The following is a 21,326-nucleotide window of genomic DNA, read 5'->3' on the forward strand; positions in this document are numbered from 1 at the left end:
GAGTAAATAAAAAGCCTTTGCCCCCATCAAAGTCGTAGTCCAGTAGGAGAGACAGAAAGTGAATAAATGAATAAATCCTGAGGACGTAGCCCATGGCAGATAGTCACTAGTGCTATGGTAAAAGAGGTCAGGGAATGGGAATCAGGAGAACGGTTTGGGAACAAGGTGACAGGGCCCACACCTGATGCCTGAAAAAAGAGGGGAGAGATCCTAGAAGACAACTGGGGAATCTCGGATTTGGGGAATGTAGATAACTACTGTTTCAGACAGTGGGTACTTCATTCATTCAGTCACCATGCATTTGCTCACTGAGTGAGGAGGACTAAATTTGTGAATGAGAAGAGACAGGGTGGTGGTCCTTGAGAAAGTCAAAGAAGCAAGAAGGCATTTGAGAGCTATTTCTTTTGCAGGTTTTAAGAGAGGCCAAGACACCATAAATGAGAAGGACGTGGATGAGGAGAGGGTGATGATGGACACCAGAGAGAATCTATGCAAGGAGGAGAAAGGAGGCATCTGTCCTCCTTGGAGCGCTCTGCTCATTTCCCCCCTGACACCTGCTCCTGATTTTCCTCCCTGTCTGACAATCACTGTGCCTCTTCCGGCTCTGCTTCCTCACTGGATGGTCTGTGTGCTTGGCTCCTCAGGTTCTGCATCCCCCTTTGTGGGCCCCAGGGCTCACTGTGATGTCATCAGGGCCCTGCTGTGCCATGCACTTGTGATGCCCACCAGATCAGTGGCCACTGTCATGGTGTCCGCTTAGGCTGGAGGTGAAGTTGGGCAATTCTGGACTGCAGGGACAAGATGTTCTCACTTCTAATTGCACTGCTCATGGCACTCAAGAGCCAGTTCCAGGATGAGCCAGGTGGGTGCCAGGTCAGCAGGCAGAAGAGGCCAGGGAGAGACGTGCCACCTCGCCCCTGGCTCCTGTAGAGTGAAGGTGCTGAATTAGAGCCAAGGGCTCAGGAAATAAGGATGTAACTGGTGAATCAGGTAGATAGATGTGTGGGGCTTTGTGATGACCCCTCCTGAAGCACCCCAGGGGTCTGGGTCCACAATTCTGGAAGCACAGGGGACTTGGAGCATTGACTGAAGCACAGCTGAATGAGCAGAGGGGCTTCACCCAGCTCCACTCTTCTCAAAAACACAGGCTCCTTCTGTGTCCAACACCCTGGAATAGGCAGTGGGTGGGGGAAAATAGGGCTGTCCAGTACTCTTCCTGTAGGACTGTAGTGCCCTCGTGTCATTTAATCTGGTGTTTCAGAGATGTGCCTGACCGTAAGAGCACACCACACTTGCCCTTAGACCCACTTTGCTGTATGGCCATTCCCCGCCTATTTGTAACTTTTTCTGTTTATTTTTTGAAGAATGACCTGTTCCTATATTTTTGTTATTTGGATGAGTTTTAGGAGGATATGCAGGACCATTTTGAACTGTAATATCATTAGCCCTTTGTCTCTTCTATGTGTTATAAAATCTTTTCTCTTAATTCTTTATATGCTTCCAACTTTATTTTGGACCAAACTGAGACTGAAAGCTTATGTAACAAAGATACCAATATTTTCACTTGTGTTTCTAGGCTCTTGGTTGATACACTGAAGGGCTTTTCCACTCCAAGATTATGAACGTAATCAGATCTACTGAAAGGGAGATAGTGTGAACTCTGAAGTTAGCCTGTCTGTGTCCTAATTACATTTCTTCTATGTGCTTGCTATGTGATCTTAAGATGAGTTACTCCCTGCCTCTGTACTTGCTCCTCTCTGTAAAGTGGCTATCCTGAGGGTTTGTGAGGATCAAGCATCTGTAAAGCTCCAAGAACTTTGCCTGGCACTGTAAATACTCAAAAATTATTGGCTGTTTATTATTGCAGAACTTTTATGATTTCACTCCCTAAATTTACATTTCCTACCCTGAGTTGGAAAAAACATTTTCCATAAATTTTATTTCTTCTATCTATTACACTTATATTTACAATCCATTGGGTATCAATTTTTTATACAGTGTAGGTGAAGGACCAAGTCATTCGTGGCGAAACAGATGGAACTGGAGCACATTAAGTGCTCAGAAAGGCATACACCAAATGCTCACACTCACAGATAGAAGCTAAGTGAGTTGATCTCAAAGGAGAGAGTGACCGCTGGAGGCTGGAAAGGTCAGGGGGAAGAGAACAAGGATGACAAAATACAGGTAGATAGGAGGAATGCGTTCTAGTGTTCTATAGCATGGGAGGGTGACTGTTTACAACAATCTATTTCATGAAGAACTAGAAGAGCTCAAGGTTCTAAAGACAGAAATGATGAGGTGGCAATGCCATTTCTCTGACCTGATCACTACACACTATATACATATAGTGAATTATCACACTGTGCCCCATAAATATGTGTAGTTATTGTGTCATGAAATTAAAACATTAATTTTCTTCCACATGGATATGCAACTGGTCTGGCCCCATGTCCTGAGCCAGTGTACCTTCCTCATGGCCACTTGGTGGAGGGTCTCCTCTCATTAGGCCAAGCTGGTTCTAGACTCTGCAGGTTTCACTGGTAAACTGTACATACTTACTAACTTTTGTGTTTCATACACTGTCTTTTAATTTGCCTAGATTTATAGTAAATAATGGAATGGGCTAAGTCCTTCAGTGCTGCTGTTACTCAATAACCTGTTGGCTGTTCTTGGTCCACTGCATTGCTAATTTCCGAATAACTTTGTCAAGTTCTACAAACAAAACTGTGGTTTCGATAGAGATGGCATTTAGTGTACAGGACAACTGGGAAGTTTGATATCTTTACAAGATCAAGTGTTTTCATTTATAGACATGTTATACCATTACATATTTAAATCAATGAGATATAGAGTTAAACTTTTTGAGTAAAGGTTTTGCACATATTTGTTTACCTTTATTTCCAGATATATTGTGATATTGAAGCTTATGTAAATGATATTATTTTTACATTTGATTTTTATATTTATTTGATATTAGTATATACATATTTTATATTAATCTCTAATGACCTTGCGAAATCCATCTATTCATGGTAGTGGTTGATGCATACATTTTCCTTTGGATTTTATGTAGTCACAATCAAGTCATCTGTGACAAATGAGCATTTATTTATTCATTTATTTATTTTTGTGGTCCTGGGGATTGAACACAGGGCCTTTGTACTGAGGTATATCCCCAGCCCTTTTTGCTTTTTTATTTTTTTAGTTGGAGACAGGGTCTCATCTCCCTAAGTTTCTCAGGGTGAGTTTGAACTTGTGATCCTCCTACCTCAGACAGCTTTATTTTTCATTTCCTACCCTTACATGTATTTTATTTTCCATTCACACTGGTTAGGTAGGATTACAAATAAAATGAGTCTGAGTGGTATGTTTTACCCATCAACACACTTCTAATTTTTCTATATCTTCATAAAGACCAAGTGTATCATATCATTTTGTTTTTAAATCCATTTCATTAATTTATTACTGATACATTTGGGTTCAAATTTAGCATCTTATTGCTATTTGTGGCCTCTCCCCCAAATTTTCTTTTTCTTTTCTTTGTTGGGTTTTCTCCTTTTTGGATAAAAATGTTAAACCAAAGACAAGTCTGTAAGTGACACGGGAGATACAGCTCTGTCAGCAACGACCCCTGGAATAATGTTGCGTTAGCGAACACTGCAAACACACACACTCCTTCACCCTGGCGGCCGCATTTGAGATGCCCAGTGTGGCGCCTGGGCCCGTATTGTGTGAGTGGGCACGGGGGTGTAGGTGCAGCTTCTGCTCCAGATATTCTTATCACCTGGGCTGCTGCAGCAGCTCTTGAGAATATGGAGTTCCTGTCTAGTATTCCCCTTGCAGTCTAGGTGACTTCCCATGCACCCTCACTGCTAGGCTCCTTGCCAAAGCCACAGGGGTTTACCAGGCCCCCAGCGCTGCGCACCTGGGGTCCACCCCTGCGCAGAGTGCCAAGTCCCATCACTGGCTCCATTCCACGTTTCCTTTTCTTCTTCGGCACTGGCCCAGCACATCCCACCCTGGTGCCTCAGGCAGGTGACATCAGAGCCCACCCTTGTCCTCAGCCTCCCAAGAAGCCGGGCACAGCTGCATATCCATCAATTTGCATTTTCAGTTTTCAATTACTTTTCCTTTTCTTTGTTTCTGTCTGCTCCTTTTCATTTTAGTCTTTCCTCTTAGGAGCTTTCACTTTATAATGTTCCATGTTTTCTGAAATGTCCTTGTGTGAAATAGCTCTCATCTGTCTTTCTGCTAGTAATTATCTAAACAAATGTATTATCCATGTTTATTCTGTACATTTTTTGTAGTAGTAATTCTGTGTGATTTTCATTTTTTAAGCTTGCTTGTTTTTAACTCAGGGCCAGTTGTAGATCTGTCTTTGGCTGCACACAATCTAGTAGAAACCTATTGTCGCTTGCCCCTTTTTACATCAGCCTGGTGTTCTCTCTTCCCCTGGAGGCTGGAGAGCGATCACCTATGATCTTGGTCCAGTCTGCCTGAGGACAGAGTGCAGGGTGGGCTGCAAGAATATTCTGCCTCTGAAGGTGTGGGCTGGGGCAGATGTTCCTTCAGTGTGGGCGGGGTGGTCTCAGGTGTTGGGGAATCCCTGGGAGTGGAGGCTCTTCTCTCTTTGTGGTAATTCTCTTGGGATCCAAAGCCTCTTTTATTTCCTGAGTCAGCCAGCCCCACATTTTCCTCTGCAAAGATAGCTCCAGTTCCTGCTGCAGGACTTAGCAGCTTCCTCACCTTGACCTTTAAGCCACTACATGAGAGGTGGGGAAGGCACCATGGAGTCAAGGTGTCCCTCCAGCCTGTCCCAAGAGAGGACAAGTGGCCCCAAGAAGCCTTTTCCTTACTACTGCCTACCTGGGCCAAAGGCATTTGCCTCTGAGCTGTAGAGAGTTATGGGGATCTATGGTGTTTTTCCTCATTTTGTTTCCAGAAGTTTGATCTATGAGGAACTGTAGAATAGCAATGTTGACTGCCAGTGTCTCTTTCATCCTGCTAAAATAATACCATAGTCTCAAAATACTTCAAGTTTGTTGGATAAAATTGGTACTTCTAATTTCAGCATAGATTTTAAAAAAATGTATTGTGGTCAATTTCAATATGGATCGAGGATGGGCATATTGTGTATTGTGTGAGAGTGTCTGTGCATGTGTGAATGTGTATGTGTGTGTGTGTTTATAAGCCATCATTCTTCAAAGTCATTTTTTTCCATTAAGTTTATTGGTACATTTTAGGTATAAAATACAGTTACATTCATCATTGGGATCTTGTACCTGTACAGATGTATCTTGGTTCTTATTTTTTTCCCCTTCCCCTGCCCTCCCTTCACCCCCTCCACCCTTCCCTATTTGCAAACACTTTGTTTCCATTTTTTTTCTTTTTCTCATATTTTTTCTTTTCCCTTCTTTCCTTTCCCCTACCCCTCCCACTTCCTCTGCTCCTTTAGACCTTTACTTCCTATTACACAATATCAATTATACATTTTTAAAATTAAAATATCAAGACCTAGGAGACATTACCACAGATTTTATAGAATTTAAAAGGATATAGAAAGCATATTCCAAAAAATCTTTTTTGAAATAAATTTGACAACTTCTAAGAAGTACCTTGGAAGACAAATTAATAAAACTGACTCTGGAAGAAATATAAAATTTGAATAGCACCTATTAAAGAAAGTATAGTCCTAGCTTGAAGACCTACCTATATGACAACAACAGGCTCATATACATTTTAACTGATAAATTATATCAAACATTTGAAGCAGAAGAAAGAAGGAACACTTCTCCCCTCATTTTAGGAAATCAACATTGTGCTAATACTAAAACTGGATAAAGATAATAGAAGAAAAAAGTACGAACATAGATAGAAATTTGTTTAACGAAACAAACTACTAGAAGTCAGATCTGGCAGGATGTAGAAAGTGGTTTCGTTATAGGGATGGCAGTGTTGGTTCAGCATTGGAAGATCCACCCCCATAAGTCATCATTTTAAAAGAGGAAAGGAAAAAACCATATGATCCTGTCAGTAGTTGCAGAAAAAGTATTGGACTAAATTCCACAGCTGTTCATGGTCAAAGCTATCAGGAGACTAGAAGTAGAACAGAACCTTCTCAACAGATAAGCCATGTACTCTATACTTCCAGCAAAAACACCTTGTATGAATGGAAAAGATGCAATACTTTCTCCCTAAGGTGGGGAACAAGGGCAGATCTGTCCACTAAACTTTGAAAGATAGGCTCAAACCAAAATAGTCTGGCAATAAAAATAAACAAATAGCATAGGATTGGCAAGGTAGAAGTAAAATCTTTATATGTAGATGAAATGGTCATCTACAGAGAAAATACTAAGAAATCTCTAGGAGCCCCTAGAACTTGTATTTGAATTTAGCAGGATTAGAAAAAACAAGGTATATATGAAAATTCAAATCTATGTATACTTGTTATAAATGAAGAATTGGATATTGAAATTTAAAAGTTATGTAGGAGTACAAAGGACCTAGAAAAGTAAAAAGAAAAAAAACAGTGTTGGAAGACATTTATTACCTAATTTTAAGACGTCCTCTAAAGCTACAGTAATCAAGGCAGTGTTGGTGTAAGGAAAGACATATAGATCAATGGAATAAAACAGGGAATCTAGAAATAGAACCACACATATATGGTCCACTGATTTTTGAAAAATTATTTAACATTAACATTTTATAGAACATAAACTCAAGAGCAGAGGAAAAGATAGTGTTTTCAGCAAATGGTACTAGAACACCTGGTATCTGTATGTAAAAAATTATCCTCAGCCATTTATTTCTATATATAAAAATAACTTGAAAGGATCTATGAACCTAAATATGAAAGACTAAAACTATAAAACTTTAATAAGAAATTATAAGGGAAAGTGTTCATGAATTTAGGGTAGGCAAGAATTTCCTAGGATATAAAAAACATGATGTATAAAAGACAGAAATTGATAAATGAGATTCCATCATGATTTAGAACTTTAAATGACATCATTAAGAAAACGAAAAGTTGTCATTAACCACAACATATTTATAATTCATATAACCTATGACCAGAATATATAAAGAACACTTACAGCTCATTAACAGACAACCCAATTAAAAAGTAGACACAAGAACATGGTAAAGAGCCAGTACAGAACAAGGAAAGGTGTGAAACACTAGAATCAGAAAAATACTAATCAGTACAATAACAAGATCGTATTATACACTCAATAGGGAAATGAAGTTAAAAGTTTTAAAAGAACAAATGTCAGCTTAGGTGTGAACCAGTTAGAACTGTCTAACACTACTAATGTGAGTGTAAAATGACAAAACTATTTTGGAAAACAATATAGAAATTTCTTGTATTACTGTTAAGAACCAACAGTTCTGTTCTTCAGTTTTTATTTAAGAGGAATGAAAAAACATGTTCACAATAGATTTGCACATACAAGTTGACTATTGCTTATCTGAAATTTTTGGGACCAGAAGTGTTTCAGATTTTGGGTTAAAATCCACTTGATCTGCAAAGAGGATAGCTTCTCCTGCTCTTTTTTTGGTTCCTGTCACATGAAGTATTGTTTTCCACTCTTTAACTTTCAGTCTATGAGTTTCTTTTTGAATTAAATGTATTTCTTGAATTAAGCATATTGTTGGATTTTGCTTCTTGACCCATTCTGCCAGTCTATTTCTTTTGATTGGTCAATTGAGACCATTAACGTTGATGGTTATAACTGATAGGTATTGACTTATCATTGTCATGACTTTTTCTTTTCGTTGGATTCTCCTCCTTTGCATTTAATTTCTTATTGCACCTGATGGATTCATTCTGCTGGGTTTCCTGGGGTTGTGATCCTCATTGTCTTTTCCTAGGGTATTGTCTAAAATTTTTTGGAGTGCTGGTTTGGTATTCATGAAGTTCCTGAGGTGCTCTTTATCATGAAAGCATCTATTTCTCCATCCATTTGGAAAGACAGTTTTGCAGGGCACATCAATCTGGGTTGGAGGCTGTTTTCCTTTAGGGCTTGAAATACATCACTCCAAGCTCTTCTTGCCTTGAGGGTTTGCACTGAGAAGTCTGCTGTGATTCTGATGGGCTTTCCTTTGTATGTGATTTGTTTCTTTTCTCTCACTGCTTGTAGAATTTTGCTCTTCTGTTGCTTTTCTGGAATCTTAACTATTATATGCCTATGTGTAGATGTTTTTGATCAAGGCCAGTTGGAGTCCTATATGCCTCACTTATCTGTATGTCAAGTTCTTTTCTCCTGCTTGGGAAGTTTTGTGATTTTTTTTCTATGTCATCTGGACTCTCCCGTTTCTTCAGTGACTCTGATCAGTCTTATTTTTCTTTGCATCATCTAGCAGCTGCTGGATCGATTTCTCATGGCCTCTTACTATTTTAAAGAAATTTTTCTTTACCTGGTCACTAATTGCAATTGTATGTTCTATATCTGAAATTCTGTCCTCGCATTGGCTCATTCTGTTCCATAGACTCTTTCAATGAAGTTTTTAATCTCCTGGAAATCTGTTTGCATCTGTTTTATGGATTCCATTAGTTTCCTATGTTGGGATTCCATCATGTTCCTCAGCTCCTCTATTTTTTTTATCTGTGTCATCTCTAGATTTATTAGTCATGTCTTGCACTATGAGCACAATCCCTGCTGTTATCTGAAAATTTATTTCTGATTTCATTTTTCCCAGATCCTCTTTTGTTGCCAGTTCAGGGAGTCCAGGTACCAGAGTGTTCCATCTCATTTCCCTTTGGGGCTGCTTTAGGTGATCTGAAAGTCTTGTTTTGAGACTTGTTTACATGTCTTCTCATTTTGACGGGGTTGGGGGGTTGGGTGCTGTTGGTGCCTGCGTGGCTCACCTCCTCTGTGGTGAGGAGGTATGGTGGTATGGTGGCCCCGAAGCCTTCTCCTGGGTGCTGGGTGCTGGGAGCATCTCACCTCTTCTGGGCTGAGGGGGTGTGGTACGGTGGCCCAGAAGCCTCCTCCTGGGTGCTGGGAGTGTCTCACTTCCTCTGTGCTGGGGTGGTGGTGGGGATACAGTGGCCTGGAAACCTCCTCTTCAAAGTCATTTTATAGTTTTTTTACAATTCCAGCAAAGCAAGTCAGAGTTTTACCTGGGAAATTTAGCTGCTTTTTCATATATATGTGATATTTATTAAATTATTTCTATACCAAACCCCTTTTTATTGCTTCTCATTTTCCTGGGCTGACCGTTTTTAGGATTCTTTCAAGAATCTCTTTGCTGGAGATTGGGCCCCTGTCTAGCATTTCACCTGTGCCCATTCTAGTCTCCCCATCCTCTTCACACCTTCTTTGGATCCTGGTATATTGGATCCCCCAGTGTATCACCTCCCAGGTCCAAATTCAGCTGCTCTGGACTCTAAGCATTCTTCTTTGCAGCCAGCACACTGAGCTTTGTCAGTGTGAGGTGCAGGAGGGTACTTGCCAAAGGAAGGGGCATCTCCTCCGGATGTCATCTGACCTGTGTCTGTTTTCTGCCTCCTGCTCCTACAGCATGGTGGCCAGGAGGATGTGTGTATGGGGGAATGTCTGGTGGTGCTCAGCTCCAGCCACACATCCCTCAAGCCCTGTCCCCACTTCAGTGACCCCTGCTATGTAAATAAACCAAGGTGGCCTCTGTCTGTTGGCCCCTAAGTTGTTCATTTTCTTGCAGCAAGTTGGCTCCTTGTTGTTCAAAAGCCTGCAATGCCAGACTCACTATTTACACATCCAGTTGTTTTAAACATAGTCCAAACAAGCAGAGCTTGAGCCCTCTAGAGCCTGCCTGCTTTGCATACCTGTGAGGCTACACCCCACATCTGCTAGCCATAGCCAAGAGAAAGCCTGTGGCATTAAAGACCTTAAGACACTGCTGCCCTGGGCCGCAGTCTGACCAGACTCTCTCAGTGCTCGTGAGCAACACCCTGACCTGCCTTGGCCTCTGGGTGGTCTCATGCTGTTAAGGGCACTCTGCCTGCAAATCTGTCAAGTGTCACCCAGTCAAGGCTGGTGCGAGCTATCTCTTCCTTTTGTCAGCCTCCACATCAGCTCTCGCCTGGGTGACCTAGCAGACTTTTCTGTCTCCCAGTGTGTTGGAAACAGAACTCTCCACTGAGGTTGAGTCCTAGTGGTAGGAAGGACCTCTGCCTCCCTAGCCCCTTTTCCTCCATCCTTGTGAGATTAGAGTGCCTGACTCTTCATAGTTACTTCCGGTTATAGTGATTGTTCATAGTAATTTCATAGTAATTTTTCCCTGGCCAAATTACCACATGGTTCCTGGCTCCTGATGGCCCCTGGGCCCCTCCAGTGTCATTCAACCATACCTGCCTTCTGGTGGAGCTCTGCCTGCCCTCCTGGGTCTCAGCTCTTTTTGGAAGTGAGGAATAGACACTAAAGGGAGTGGGATTTGCCAGGGCTTTCGGACTCTGTTCCACTCACTTGACCTCACTGGGCTCTGCACTGCCCTTAGCTGGGAAGGTGTCAGGAACATAGGACAAATGAGGCTTTCTCTGTGCAGCTCATGTGCCCATGGCTCCTTCCTTTCTGTTTCAGAATCAGTTCGGTGTGGCTACAGACCAGCCTTTCCCAACTCGTCATGGTTGCCATTCCAAGAGCTGCTGGAAGTCCAGGATGGTGAGTTTCCCTGGCAAGTGAGTATCCAGATGTCTCAGAGGCACCTCTGCGGGGGCTCCATTATACATCGGTGGTGGGTCCTGACAGCTGCACATTGCTTCCCAAGGACCTTGTAAGTGCCTGGACTGTTGTTGTCATTTATACCTCATTTCAACTATGTTCTCTCTGGGCTGTTGCTCCATGCACTGGTGCACAAGGCTTCTGAGGCCATTGGTTCTGTAGCTGGTGTGTTTCAGTTGCATTGGGCCCAAAGTCTCTGCTCTACACCTCCTCTCTCCTCTTCACCTCCTCAACCATGTACAAAGGTGGCTGCTAGTACTGGAGTTTCAGCACGAGCTTCCCTTCTCCCCGCCTTCTGATACAAAGGGAGCACACTGGGTTATTCACTAAGCATGCACTCAGGGAGCTCCCACTGTGTGCTGTTCCAGGAGCTGGGGATTCAGCAGTTGATAAGACAGTCAAGCACTCAGTTGCCAAGGAACTCCCGTTCTCTTCTCTGGGACAGATCCATTCCATTTCCATGGCCTGGGGTTGCCTGGGCAGATGGTTCTCCAGCTCAGAGATACTTGCTGGTGTCTGAGCCCCAACCCCTACCCACCTGATGTCTAGCCACTCCCGAAGCCACCAGGGTACACCTGCTTCTCTGGATTTCTCAGTATTTAGAGTTGTAAATGAGTCTACGTGTTGTGAATGAGTCTACCTATGTACAATGCCCCATGACTGTTGTTAGCCCTGATGTTTGTATATTCATTCTTCAGATTTGAAATGGCAGCGGTAAATGTCACTGTGGTCATGGGAGCCAAAGCATTCAGTGACATCCACTGGGAGAGAAAGCAAATGCAGAAGATCATTACTCACAAAGATTACAGGCCACCCCACCTGGACAGTGACCTGGCCCTGCTCCTGCTGGCCACACCAGTTCAATTCTCTAGCTTTAAAATGCCCGTCTGCCTGCTGGGGAAGGAGGCGTCCTGGGACCACTGTTGGATGGCAGAGTGGGTATCGGCTTATGGGTATGGTATGTGTCTCCCTTCAGAGCTCGGGGGAGGCCCACAGTTAGTTTGCCCTGGAGTAGGCAGCATAATGCTTTGGATGAGGGAAGACTTGGATCCGAATTTGGAACAAGATCCTTCACCACCTTTTTTTGTTGTTAGTACTGGGGATCAAACCTGGGGCCTTTACACTAAGCTACATCCCTAGAGCTATTTATTTATTTAGAGACAGGGTCTCAGTAAATTGCTAAGTTGCCCGGGCTGGGCTTGAATTTGCAATCCTGCCTTAGCCTCCCAGAGTGCTGGGGAAAGAGGAGTGTGCACCCCCACTTGGCTCTTCGCCTTCCTTCTTCTCCTTCATCTCTTCTCATCTATGTAATGACAGTAATGTCTTCCCCAAGTATGCCATGTGGTTTAAGTTAATGGAATTATACAAGTAAGAGCCCATTGAAAGCTTAGGACAGATAAGGCTAAGCAGAAGGATCACAAGTTCAAGTTCAGCCTAGGCAACTTAGTAATGTAGTGAGACTCTGTCTTAAAATTTAAAAAAAAATTTTTTTAAAAAAGGGCTAGGAGGGTAGCTTAGTGCAAAGGCCCTGAGTTCGATACAAATTATGGGAAAAAAATAGAATAAAAATGCCTGATACATAGAAAAATTGTAAAACAGGACAACAATGATAATTTTTATGGATTCTCTATAAAATTGCTTAGATTCTCCCTTCAGGATATGTCTGAGAATGTCCATCCCCCCTCCACTGAGCACATGATATAGACCATCATCTAGGGAAAACTGCAGCCAGGATTCGCTAGACCACAGGAACTAATGACTCCACCCCCATCCCTGTGGGACTCCAGGCTAGGAGGGAGGGTTAGGCTAGGCAGGATGGGGCAAAGGCCAAGAGTTCCAGCCATGTTCTCTTTCTGGTTTTTCCAAGTGGCTTGGTAGAGGCCTAGACGCCTTGATTCTGAGATTGAGCTCTTCTCCACCCTGCACAGGCCAAAGCCTGGCTGCAGGGGAACAGTGACCATGGAGGAAGCTCCTCCTGGTGCCCTGGCAGGGGCTGGGTGTGGCTTTTGTGGGTTGCTCCTGGAGGGAGGGAGCATCCCATATTGAGACACTAAACAAGGAATACCTGTTGGAGCTTCTGAGAGGGACCTTGCAAGGTGACTTACTGGGCCTTTCAGCCCTCCTGGGCTGTCACCTTGGCCAGTGGGGGGCTGGTTGCTGTTGGTGGCCAATGCCATGATCCTCTCACACTGGCTTCCTCCCTTGGTCAGGCACGTCTAGTGGCTGGAACATGCAGCTACAGAAGCTGAGGGTGACCCAGATCAGCTGGAAAGCATGCTCGGCGAGGGTGGAGAAGCTGTCCAGTAAGATGCTCTGTGCCTGGCAGGAACTGGACACCAATGGCAACTACTGGGTATTCAGCCCCACAGGGACCCTGGCTTCACATGTGTGCCATCTCTCTGGGTTCCCAGGGGACCCCTGACCCCATGTCTTCTGGCTGGAGACCCCTAGGCATCTCCCAGACTGTTGCTTTTTTTCTCATTTCCAGGGAGACAGCGGGGCACCCATGGTGTGTGCTAACCGGGGCACCCACAGGCTCTTCCAGGCGGGCATCTTCAGCTGGGACCTGAGCTCCGGCTCCTGGAGGAGGCCTGGCATGTTTGTGTCTGTGGCTCAATTTATTCCATGGATCCAGGAAGTGACACAGAATGAAGGCAGAGAACTCCCTGACTTGTGGCCCCCCAGACCTCCTAGCGCTGGGCCTGGGGTCTCAGGTGCTGCTCGCTGCCATGCTCACTTGATAAATGGAGTTGAAAGGTTCAGAGGCCCTTTTCCTTCTCCTTTCCTGACCCTGTTCTCTCCCATCTGGTCACAAGCACCTAGGAGCCTCAGTCCACACCAGACCCAGGAAGCCAGGAATAGGCTCATTTTTCCCAAACCTGCAACCCAGTGAAGGAATATCCAACACAGGACTAGAAAGGGGTGCACCAGCACCTGGGGGAACTAAGGGAGAACCTTAAACTCCAACAAGGAGCCCCAAGGGAGGGTTAGGAAAGTGCTGAAAGGAAGACCACCTCGGGTTCCTTGTCCATGAGCATGGAGACTTACCCGGATGAGTGTTGAGGTCCACATCACCCTGGCCTTCTTGTCACCCTTTCTCTTACCCTACCAGTGCCCAGCACAGACCTGTACCTAGGCAGTCTCCCATCCCTGCAGTGCAAATGCTTTAGAGCCCCAGGCTATGCATGAAGGAGCGGCTATGGCAGGGCTAGACCCAGGGACTGTGGTCCAGCTTGGAACTTGAAGTGGGAGATTATGACTTGGGATTTAGAAATCACCCCTTCACCCCTTTCCTTCCCTCCTCTTCATAGATCCAAGAATTGCATAATAAGGTGGCTGGGGGAGCAGCAATGTCTGAATGAGAATCGCTAACGGGTGGCCAAGGACTGCTGCTGGCTTGGGTTTCCTGGGGATCAGATTGTGTGGGAGATGAATTGGGGGATGTGCCTTTAGGCTGGACATATGGGGAGGGCAGAAAGCAGGACGAGACAACAGAGATGGTGAGTGTGATGAAGTCTCTGCCAAGGCCATCCTCAGGCTGGCCTTCCAGAGTTGTCCCAAATTGGGGTAAGGGACTCTAATTTGTCATGCCCAGTCTTGGTCAGTCATTCAAATTAGGCTTTTCCTTGGAGGGAGCCATGACCACTGTGGGAGACAGAATGGCTTTGATTCACCCAAGGCAATGCTCAAAGAGAGTTGATGGCTGAGAAAATAATGTTTCCAAAGGAAGAAGGTGAGCATCACATCACATCGCAACAGTCAGCATGCTGGGTAATGGAAACAATGGTGAAATGGCCAGAGTCAGTTCCACCCGCAAAGGCCTAAAGTTATAAGAGGTGGCGATCCATCCTATTCCCATTCAGTTCACTGGTGTGAACCCTGCACAGCAAATGATGATGTTCCGGCATGCACTTCATCACATGGTTGCCCCAGCTGAGGCCCCAGGTGCTGTCCTCACTATAGCACATCGTGTGGCACACAGTACGCAGTTATGGTTTGGGAAACGCATGGCTTCCTCCAAGAAAGAAGATGGCAATCAGTGCACACTGACCAGGAAACTACTGTAGCTCACATCCACTGTCTTGTCCCAGAACTGTTAATTCTCCTGCTGTCTGTGACAGTATGGCATCACATTGGTCCACTATGCTGTATCAAATGCTCTTCATACTTGGGGAATAAGAAGTGGTAAGTTCCTTACATACCCCGCTAAGACACATACTCCAGAGGATGGAAGATAAGTCTGGAAGAATTGGGGTGCTAACACATTGGTAAAGATTTTAGGGACCAAAAGGTCTGGACATCCCCAGAAATGTCCCCTTTAAGGTAAAGGACAAATTGTTGCCCTATACACCTGCTATCACTATGTGTCCCTGGCAGGTCCTTTTAGGACTGTGTAGATGGCATATGGTGATTAAGAAATAGTGCTCTGGCTCCTTTAAGGTGACTGATTGTGTTTCCAGTGGAGACAGCACTCAGGGTCTGAGGGGGCTTTGCCCAGAGCTCAGACTGCAGAGCAAGCCACATTGCCAATTTGGTCACGTGATCAGTAGATCAAATGGCATCTGTGTGAGGACAAAAATGCTGGATTGCTCTAAAGGCTCATCTCCTCCTCCTCTTTGGTGACCAGGTTAGCTCAGTGGAAAGAGAGGCAAACACTGGTGCTGGATCCCTGAGCTCCTGGTGCTCCCCTTTCCCAAGTCACGAGGCTGCCACTTTTAGGGTTTCATAGATGTTCCCTATTGTCTCCCATCCAATACGTATGTTGAGCAATGTGGGGATGGAGCTGCTCTCTCCTGGGACACTAGTGTGGCATTTGCATACCATTGATGCCCAGCTGAATCTAGTGAGGGTGCAGGGTTGGTGACCCACTCCTTGTCCGCCGCCATGTTTTCCTCCCATGAATCCTAGTGTCTGCCTGTCCAAGCTGCCATGGTGGACATGGACATTATATAGAGTGCCTGGCAAGCCGGGTAGGATGGCTGTAGGTGGCCAGGGATCTGAAGCAAGCTGCCTTTTTTTTTTTTTTTTAGCAGAGAATGATGATCTTGTGTATTAATTCCTGCCATGCTACAGGGGTGTCATAGAAAGCAAACAATGGTCCACTTCCAACGGAAATCTAAGGTTGGGCTTCAGCGAGTTTAAGGGGTGTGAACATGGTGGGGCATGGTACTGACCCCGGCTGCAGAGAAGCCTCTCTTACACCTTACACCAGCTGACACAGGGCACACCAGCCCAGTCCTGCAAAAGGGCTTGGGCTGCAATGGACCCACCTGGGGTTGGCCTTGAATGGTGTGATGAGGGAAAATCCTCTCTATGGCCAAAGCTTTGAATGGTGCCCTTAGTTATCTCCTCCATGTGGAGGAGGTGGTCTGAGGTAAGCCTCGTGGGCAACAGTGAACAGCCTGGCCAGATGGGCAGGGCTTGGAAGGAGCAAGACTGGAAGGTCAGAAGCACAGAGCTTAGGAGAAGAGGCCTGTTGTGATTCAGAATAAGCCAACCGGGGTAGGGATCTAGAGCCTTGGGATTTTTTATTAATGCATCTTAGTTATACAGAAAAATGGGTCCGTGCACACAACATACTTTGATCGTTTCCACCCCGTGAGTTTCACGGTCACCCTCCTTTCATTTAGCAGCCTTTCATGGAAACACCTAAAGAGGCCGTGAGGTCAAGGTCTGCTGTAATTGAGTCACAGCTTTGGTATTGCTTACCATGAGCTACCAGAGCCCACTGTCCCCGTAGTAGTGAGGTCATTTTTTGATGGCCTTCGAATCAAACCAAGCCTAACAATGCACCTTAGATTCCTAACCTTGCTGTTGTACTTCCCGGAACCATTTTCAGTACCAAGTGGTGTATCAGGATTCTCTCACGAAAATAGAAACCATTCCCTGTGTCTCCAGCAGAAAGGGGTCTACCATGTGGATGCTTATGGAGCCATCCAAAGGGCTTATGTGAATGGCTGCTTGTGGAGCTCAGGAGCCTGTTGGTAATGGTCTCATGATTCTCTTTAGCACCAGGGAGAGGATTTGCAGAGGGGAACCCGAAGTTCAAGGCCAAAGCTCATGACTGCCATCTGCTAAGGTCTGATGCCTGCCCACAGCTACTATAGGAAAATAATACATTCTCCATCTTCTGCCTCTTAAAGCTTGGCTGAAAATCTCAATTCTGAGAATCCCAGCTTCTCAGTGCTCAGCCCCAACCATCCCTGGGAGTGTCAGAGAGGCAGAGGTGGTACCAAACACTAGCATGCAATCTCGGGTGTGGTAACAGTGACTGTGGGACCCAGAAAGGTCAGGATGGCTCAGGTGGTCAACTCCGTCCTCCGTGGGAAAGTGCTAGACAATGCCGAGCCTTTGTGTTCCACCAGCTCCCATTCCCCATCCAGATTCTTTGCTGCCTTCCTGGGGTCCTGGCAGGCTGAGTCCTAGGGCCTGAGTTCCCTGGGATCCTCAGTGCTATGGGGGTTGCCTTCAACAAGTACCGAGAAAGGTAAGATGGCAGGAAGTGGGCAGGTTTGCCAGATTCCATCCCATTCCCGTTTGGGCCCTCCCTCTGCCCAGAGCTGGGTCTCTCCAGGCTCGGTTCCTTCCTGTGCCCCTACAGGACACACACCTGTTGCTCACATGCGGTCCTCTCCTGGCCCATGGCTTCCTGCTGCCTTGAGTCCCGGGGCAGCTGGCTCTCCTTTGTTGAGTCTCTCACGACACTCACACTTTTAGGGCCTCCACTGAAACATCTTCACTTGAGCTTTCAGAGTGGCATTCTGTCTCCGTCTGGAACCCTCCCTCGTCACATGCTCCAGCCTGGCTGGCTGCAGAGCCCCAACCTCCGTCCTTCCACCTCTGCGGCTAGACATTCAGAAAGTCACCTGGGGACTGCGGAGAATACCCTCCGTGCAGCCGAACCCTAACACCAGACCTGCCCTTCGCAGCAAATTTGAGGACATCACCTTCAGGGAATGGAGGGGCTGTCAGCACACAGACAGCCCCCAGGAGCAACACAGCTCCAGGGTCCTTACCTTGCACACTTGTCCCAAATGGAGTCACTGAATATGGAGCATTACGGAAATTATCTGACCAGCCTTAAACAAGAACCAGGGAACAGCTACCACCCCAAAGCGGGGAGCCCCTAACGTTGGTGGGGAGCAGCTCTACTTCTTCATCCGTCTCCTGCCCCGGATAGCTCTGCTCACCTCCCCCAGCTTGTGGTGACATCGACACAAGTGCACTGGGACCTAAACTGGGTCCCGGAGGGCAGGGTGGGCTGACACAGGCCCACAGCCCACATCCTCCCCTGACCTGGCTCCCAGCACCCCTGGCCCAGAGCTCAGAGCAGGCCCCATGGTGCCCTGCCCCCAGGACACCGAGCAGGGGCACTGCGCCCCTCTGCACAGCCTGGGAGTGGGCCGGGCCTGTCCCTGACTGAGGGCAGAGGGGCGGCCCCTGCCTGCCCCTACCCTGCTGGGGTCCTGCCAGGGAGTCCGCCCTTCCTCCTGGGAAGTCAGGAGCCACCTGTGCCTGCTGTCCCCTAGGGGAGCTTCAGGGCGGCTCCCAGCGACTGCAGGTCCAGCCAGGGCCCCAGCAGGTGCCGGGCAGTAGTGGGCAGTGGGTGGAGCAAAATAGAGTCAAAAACCTGTTTCACACCTGACTTCAAGACCTGGTCCACCGGGGCTGAGAAGGGAAAGTGCCCACCTAGGTCGCCCACTGTGAAGGGCAGAGCCGGCGCACAACCTGGCCACCATCTGCTGCCTGCCACAGCTGCCCGCCCTCCTCCAGGAGGTCCGTGTCCAGCACCAGAGCCTGAGGTCTCTCTCCCTCCACAGGTTCTGTCAGAGCACGGCTTTGGTGGGATCACCACTGACATCCGGGAGGGACAGACTTTCTACTACGCGGAAGACTACCACCAGCAGTACCTGAGCAAGAACCCGGATGGCTACTACAGCCTTGTGGGGAGGGAGCCCTGCAGAGCAGCCTTTCTTTGAGGCCTGTTCCCCTTCCTGGGCACATGCACCCAAGAGGCTGCAAATGCTAACCAGGCAATGAGATGCTTTGCGCCGCTGAGCTGCTTGCAGAGAACTGTGAAGGAAGCATTTCTCCTTCCCCTGCACGTCAGGCCCTATCTGGCAGAGGAAAAAGAGAACTCGCTTGATGAATCCTAATGTTTTGCTTACAGCTCTGAGAAATGTAGCAAGTTCCCATTACAATGAATAATTCTTGGGATTTGTCCAAGAGTGCTTAAGATAAATTTTTAAGCCTCACAACATTTAGGGAAAGAAAAAGTTATATAGCCACTTTCCCTAAAGTGAAATCCGTTATGTACAGAACCGTGCAAGTGTTTACACCTGTAGCTCCCTGTCAGTCATTAACGACAGCTGCTCACACACACCTGTCACATCCACGGTGATTTCTTGTGGGCATTATTCAGTGGCTACAGAATCGGGAAGACTTTATTCCGAGTTGAGCTTTATTTAATAAGTTAACCCCGTACCGGCCGCTCACCCACGTAGATTGGTCTTGTTACCCGGTGTCGTAGTGACCGGCAGTCCTCTCCAGACTTACTGTCCCATGCAAAGGACTGGGCAGAACGAGTGGTTAAAGTGAGGGTTTGACATTTGTTTTAGGGCACAAAAGCAGAAGAAAAACGGGAGAAAGGTGCACTGAAGGAAAAGGGAGCAGATACATCCTGCATACAGCACAGGCCACCACAAGAGCAAGAGAGGAGCTGTACAAAGTCATTGGCTGCTGCCTCAGCCTGACTCAATAGTTCACCCTGAGCTAGGCACATTTGCCAAATAGTCTGCCATTTTTGAGCTATCCAAACACCAATTTCTGTAGAATTTAACTTAGGTTTCTGCAGTTGCCACACACCCGATACCTTCTCAGGGGTCCTCAGCCTATCTAGAAGGCTGCATGTAGCTTCCAGGGCTACCATCCCAAACCCCACCTGCTGGGTGGCTCAGCACGACAGCAGTTTCTTCTACGGAGCTGCCAGAAGCTCAGCGTCAGAGTCAGCAGGGCCACGTTGCTTCCGACTGCCAGGGAAGGATGCACCCCGGGCCATCCAGCTTCTGCCAGTCCCCAGGCCTGTGGCTGAGTCACCATAGAGGGAACCAGTCCTACTGGAGAAGGGGCCCAGGCCACACCAACACGATTCGTCCTGAAGAATCCATCCCTGTTTCTAAATGCGGTGGCTTGCTGAGCTCTGTGGGCAAGGACTTCAACATGGGCATTTTGAGGGGGACAATTTAACCCCAACAAATACTTTGCTGCTTTTATCCAAGGCCAATTGTGTTTGCAGACTGACTAATCTCTGGAGAACTGCTTGGGGCTTCCGGCCCCACAATGTGCCCTTCTTTCCGGCTCCCAAGGACACCCTCTGGCCCTCCTCCTGTGCTGAGGGTCTCTTTGCCATGTATTTCCTGAGACAGTAATCTCTTCAAGAGGTCAGCAGATGTCTGGCCACCTTTGTGTCATCCTCCAAGGTGGGCGGGGCAGAATGCTCTGCACAGTGATGGTGAAGACACGAAGGACACCCGCTGGGGACAGCCTCTCCACACACGTCCTGTCCAGAGACACAGGTCTGTCTGCGTGGGAAGACACAGATGGACCTGCAGAATGAGAGCTGCCAGCCTGGCATTCTCCAAGTCCTGTGCATCAGCTCCCAGACGTGCGTGGTGACACAATGATGCACTGACATTAGCCTCATGTTGCAGGTGAGCAGCTAGAGGCTCCAAGATCAGTAACCCCCTAAGGCCCTGCTGGTGACGGGAGTGCTCTTCGGGAAGGTCTGCATGGCTGCTTGCTCGGCCATGCCACCTGGCCTGTTTGGACTGAAACCTCGGCTCCCTTCCCAGTTCCCGAGGCCATTCCAGGAGACACCTTCACCCTGGGATAGGTGGGAAAACAAGGCACACAGGGCCCCCCACTCCTGTTTCTAACCTCTCCCACCCTGTCCTCCACTCCCCAGACCACTCAGGATGCCCCATGGCTGCTGTGGACCATGCCGGCTCCACCCAGGGTCCTATTGTGACCTGGCATCAGGCTGGGCTGTGAGTTGACAGGCATGGAGGGCCAGTGCTGCCCCTGGCTGACCCTTCCCCATCACCAGCGTAGGGACAATGGCAGGATGGAAGGAGGGAGGAGCATGGCACCTGTTGGTGGTGGTCCTGCCACTATGCTGGGCACACAGCTCCCTGCCAGGTAGGTCTCTGTGGGGCCCCATGGGTGTCCCCTGCCAGGGCCTCTGCCCCTGGGCACACAGGTGCAGCCCCGGGAGCTACATCCAAGGCTCACCTCAGCCGGTGGTTATGGGAGGACTGGGGAGCTGCACTCGCAGGAGGTCCCAGGTGAGTCTCTGGCCAGACTTTCCCATCGGGAACACCCACACTTTAAAGTCACCGGTGGAAGAACCTGGTGTGTGTATGCGTGGGTGTGTACACGTGTATGTGTGCACACGTGTGTGACCATCTGTGGTAGGTGCCAAAGTTTTCCGGAGCCAAGGCAAATGGCACCTCCTTAGAGCTGGCAGGCTGCCAAGCAGAGCAGTCCCCTGGCCACATCCGGTCACCATAAGGCCACTGTGCAATCCTCAGAGGAGCTATGTTTGCCACTGTCACCATGAAAACT

At 47.3% G+C, this 21,326-nt stretch overlaps 2 protein-coding genes across 3 annotated transcripts in view; one reads left to right on the forward strand and one right to left on the reverse strand.

The window, feature by feature from the left end:
- Prss55 (serine protease 55) overlaps positions 1-21,326 on the reverse strand; it is a 98,195-nt gene that overhangs the window by 49,361 nt on the left and 27,508 nt on the right. The gene's annotated exons all lie outside the window — the stretch shown is intronic.
- On the forward strand, positions 700-13,596 carry Prss51 (serine protease 51). Its single transcript, XM_021261111.2, has 5 exons — positions 700-862; positions 10,563-10,660; positions 11,402-11,661; positions 12,914-13,056; positions 13,192-13,596. Exons 1-5 carry the CDS (start codon positions 854-856, stop codon positions 13,594-13,596), a joined length of 915 nt encoding a protein of 304 aa, XP_021116770.2. The 5' UTR covers positions 700-853.

Source organism: Heterocephalus glaber, unplaced genomic scaffold (genome assembly GCF_053883595.1).
Source record: "Heterocephalus glaber isolate CG9 unplaced genomic scaffold, H.glaber_assembly_v1.0 deba00001460, whole genome shotgun sequence".
Lineage (NCBI taxonomy): Eukaryota > Metazoa > Chordata > Mammalia > Rodentia > Bathyergidae > Heterocephalus > Heterocephalus glaber.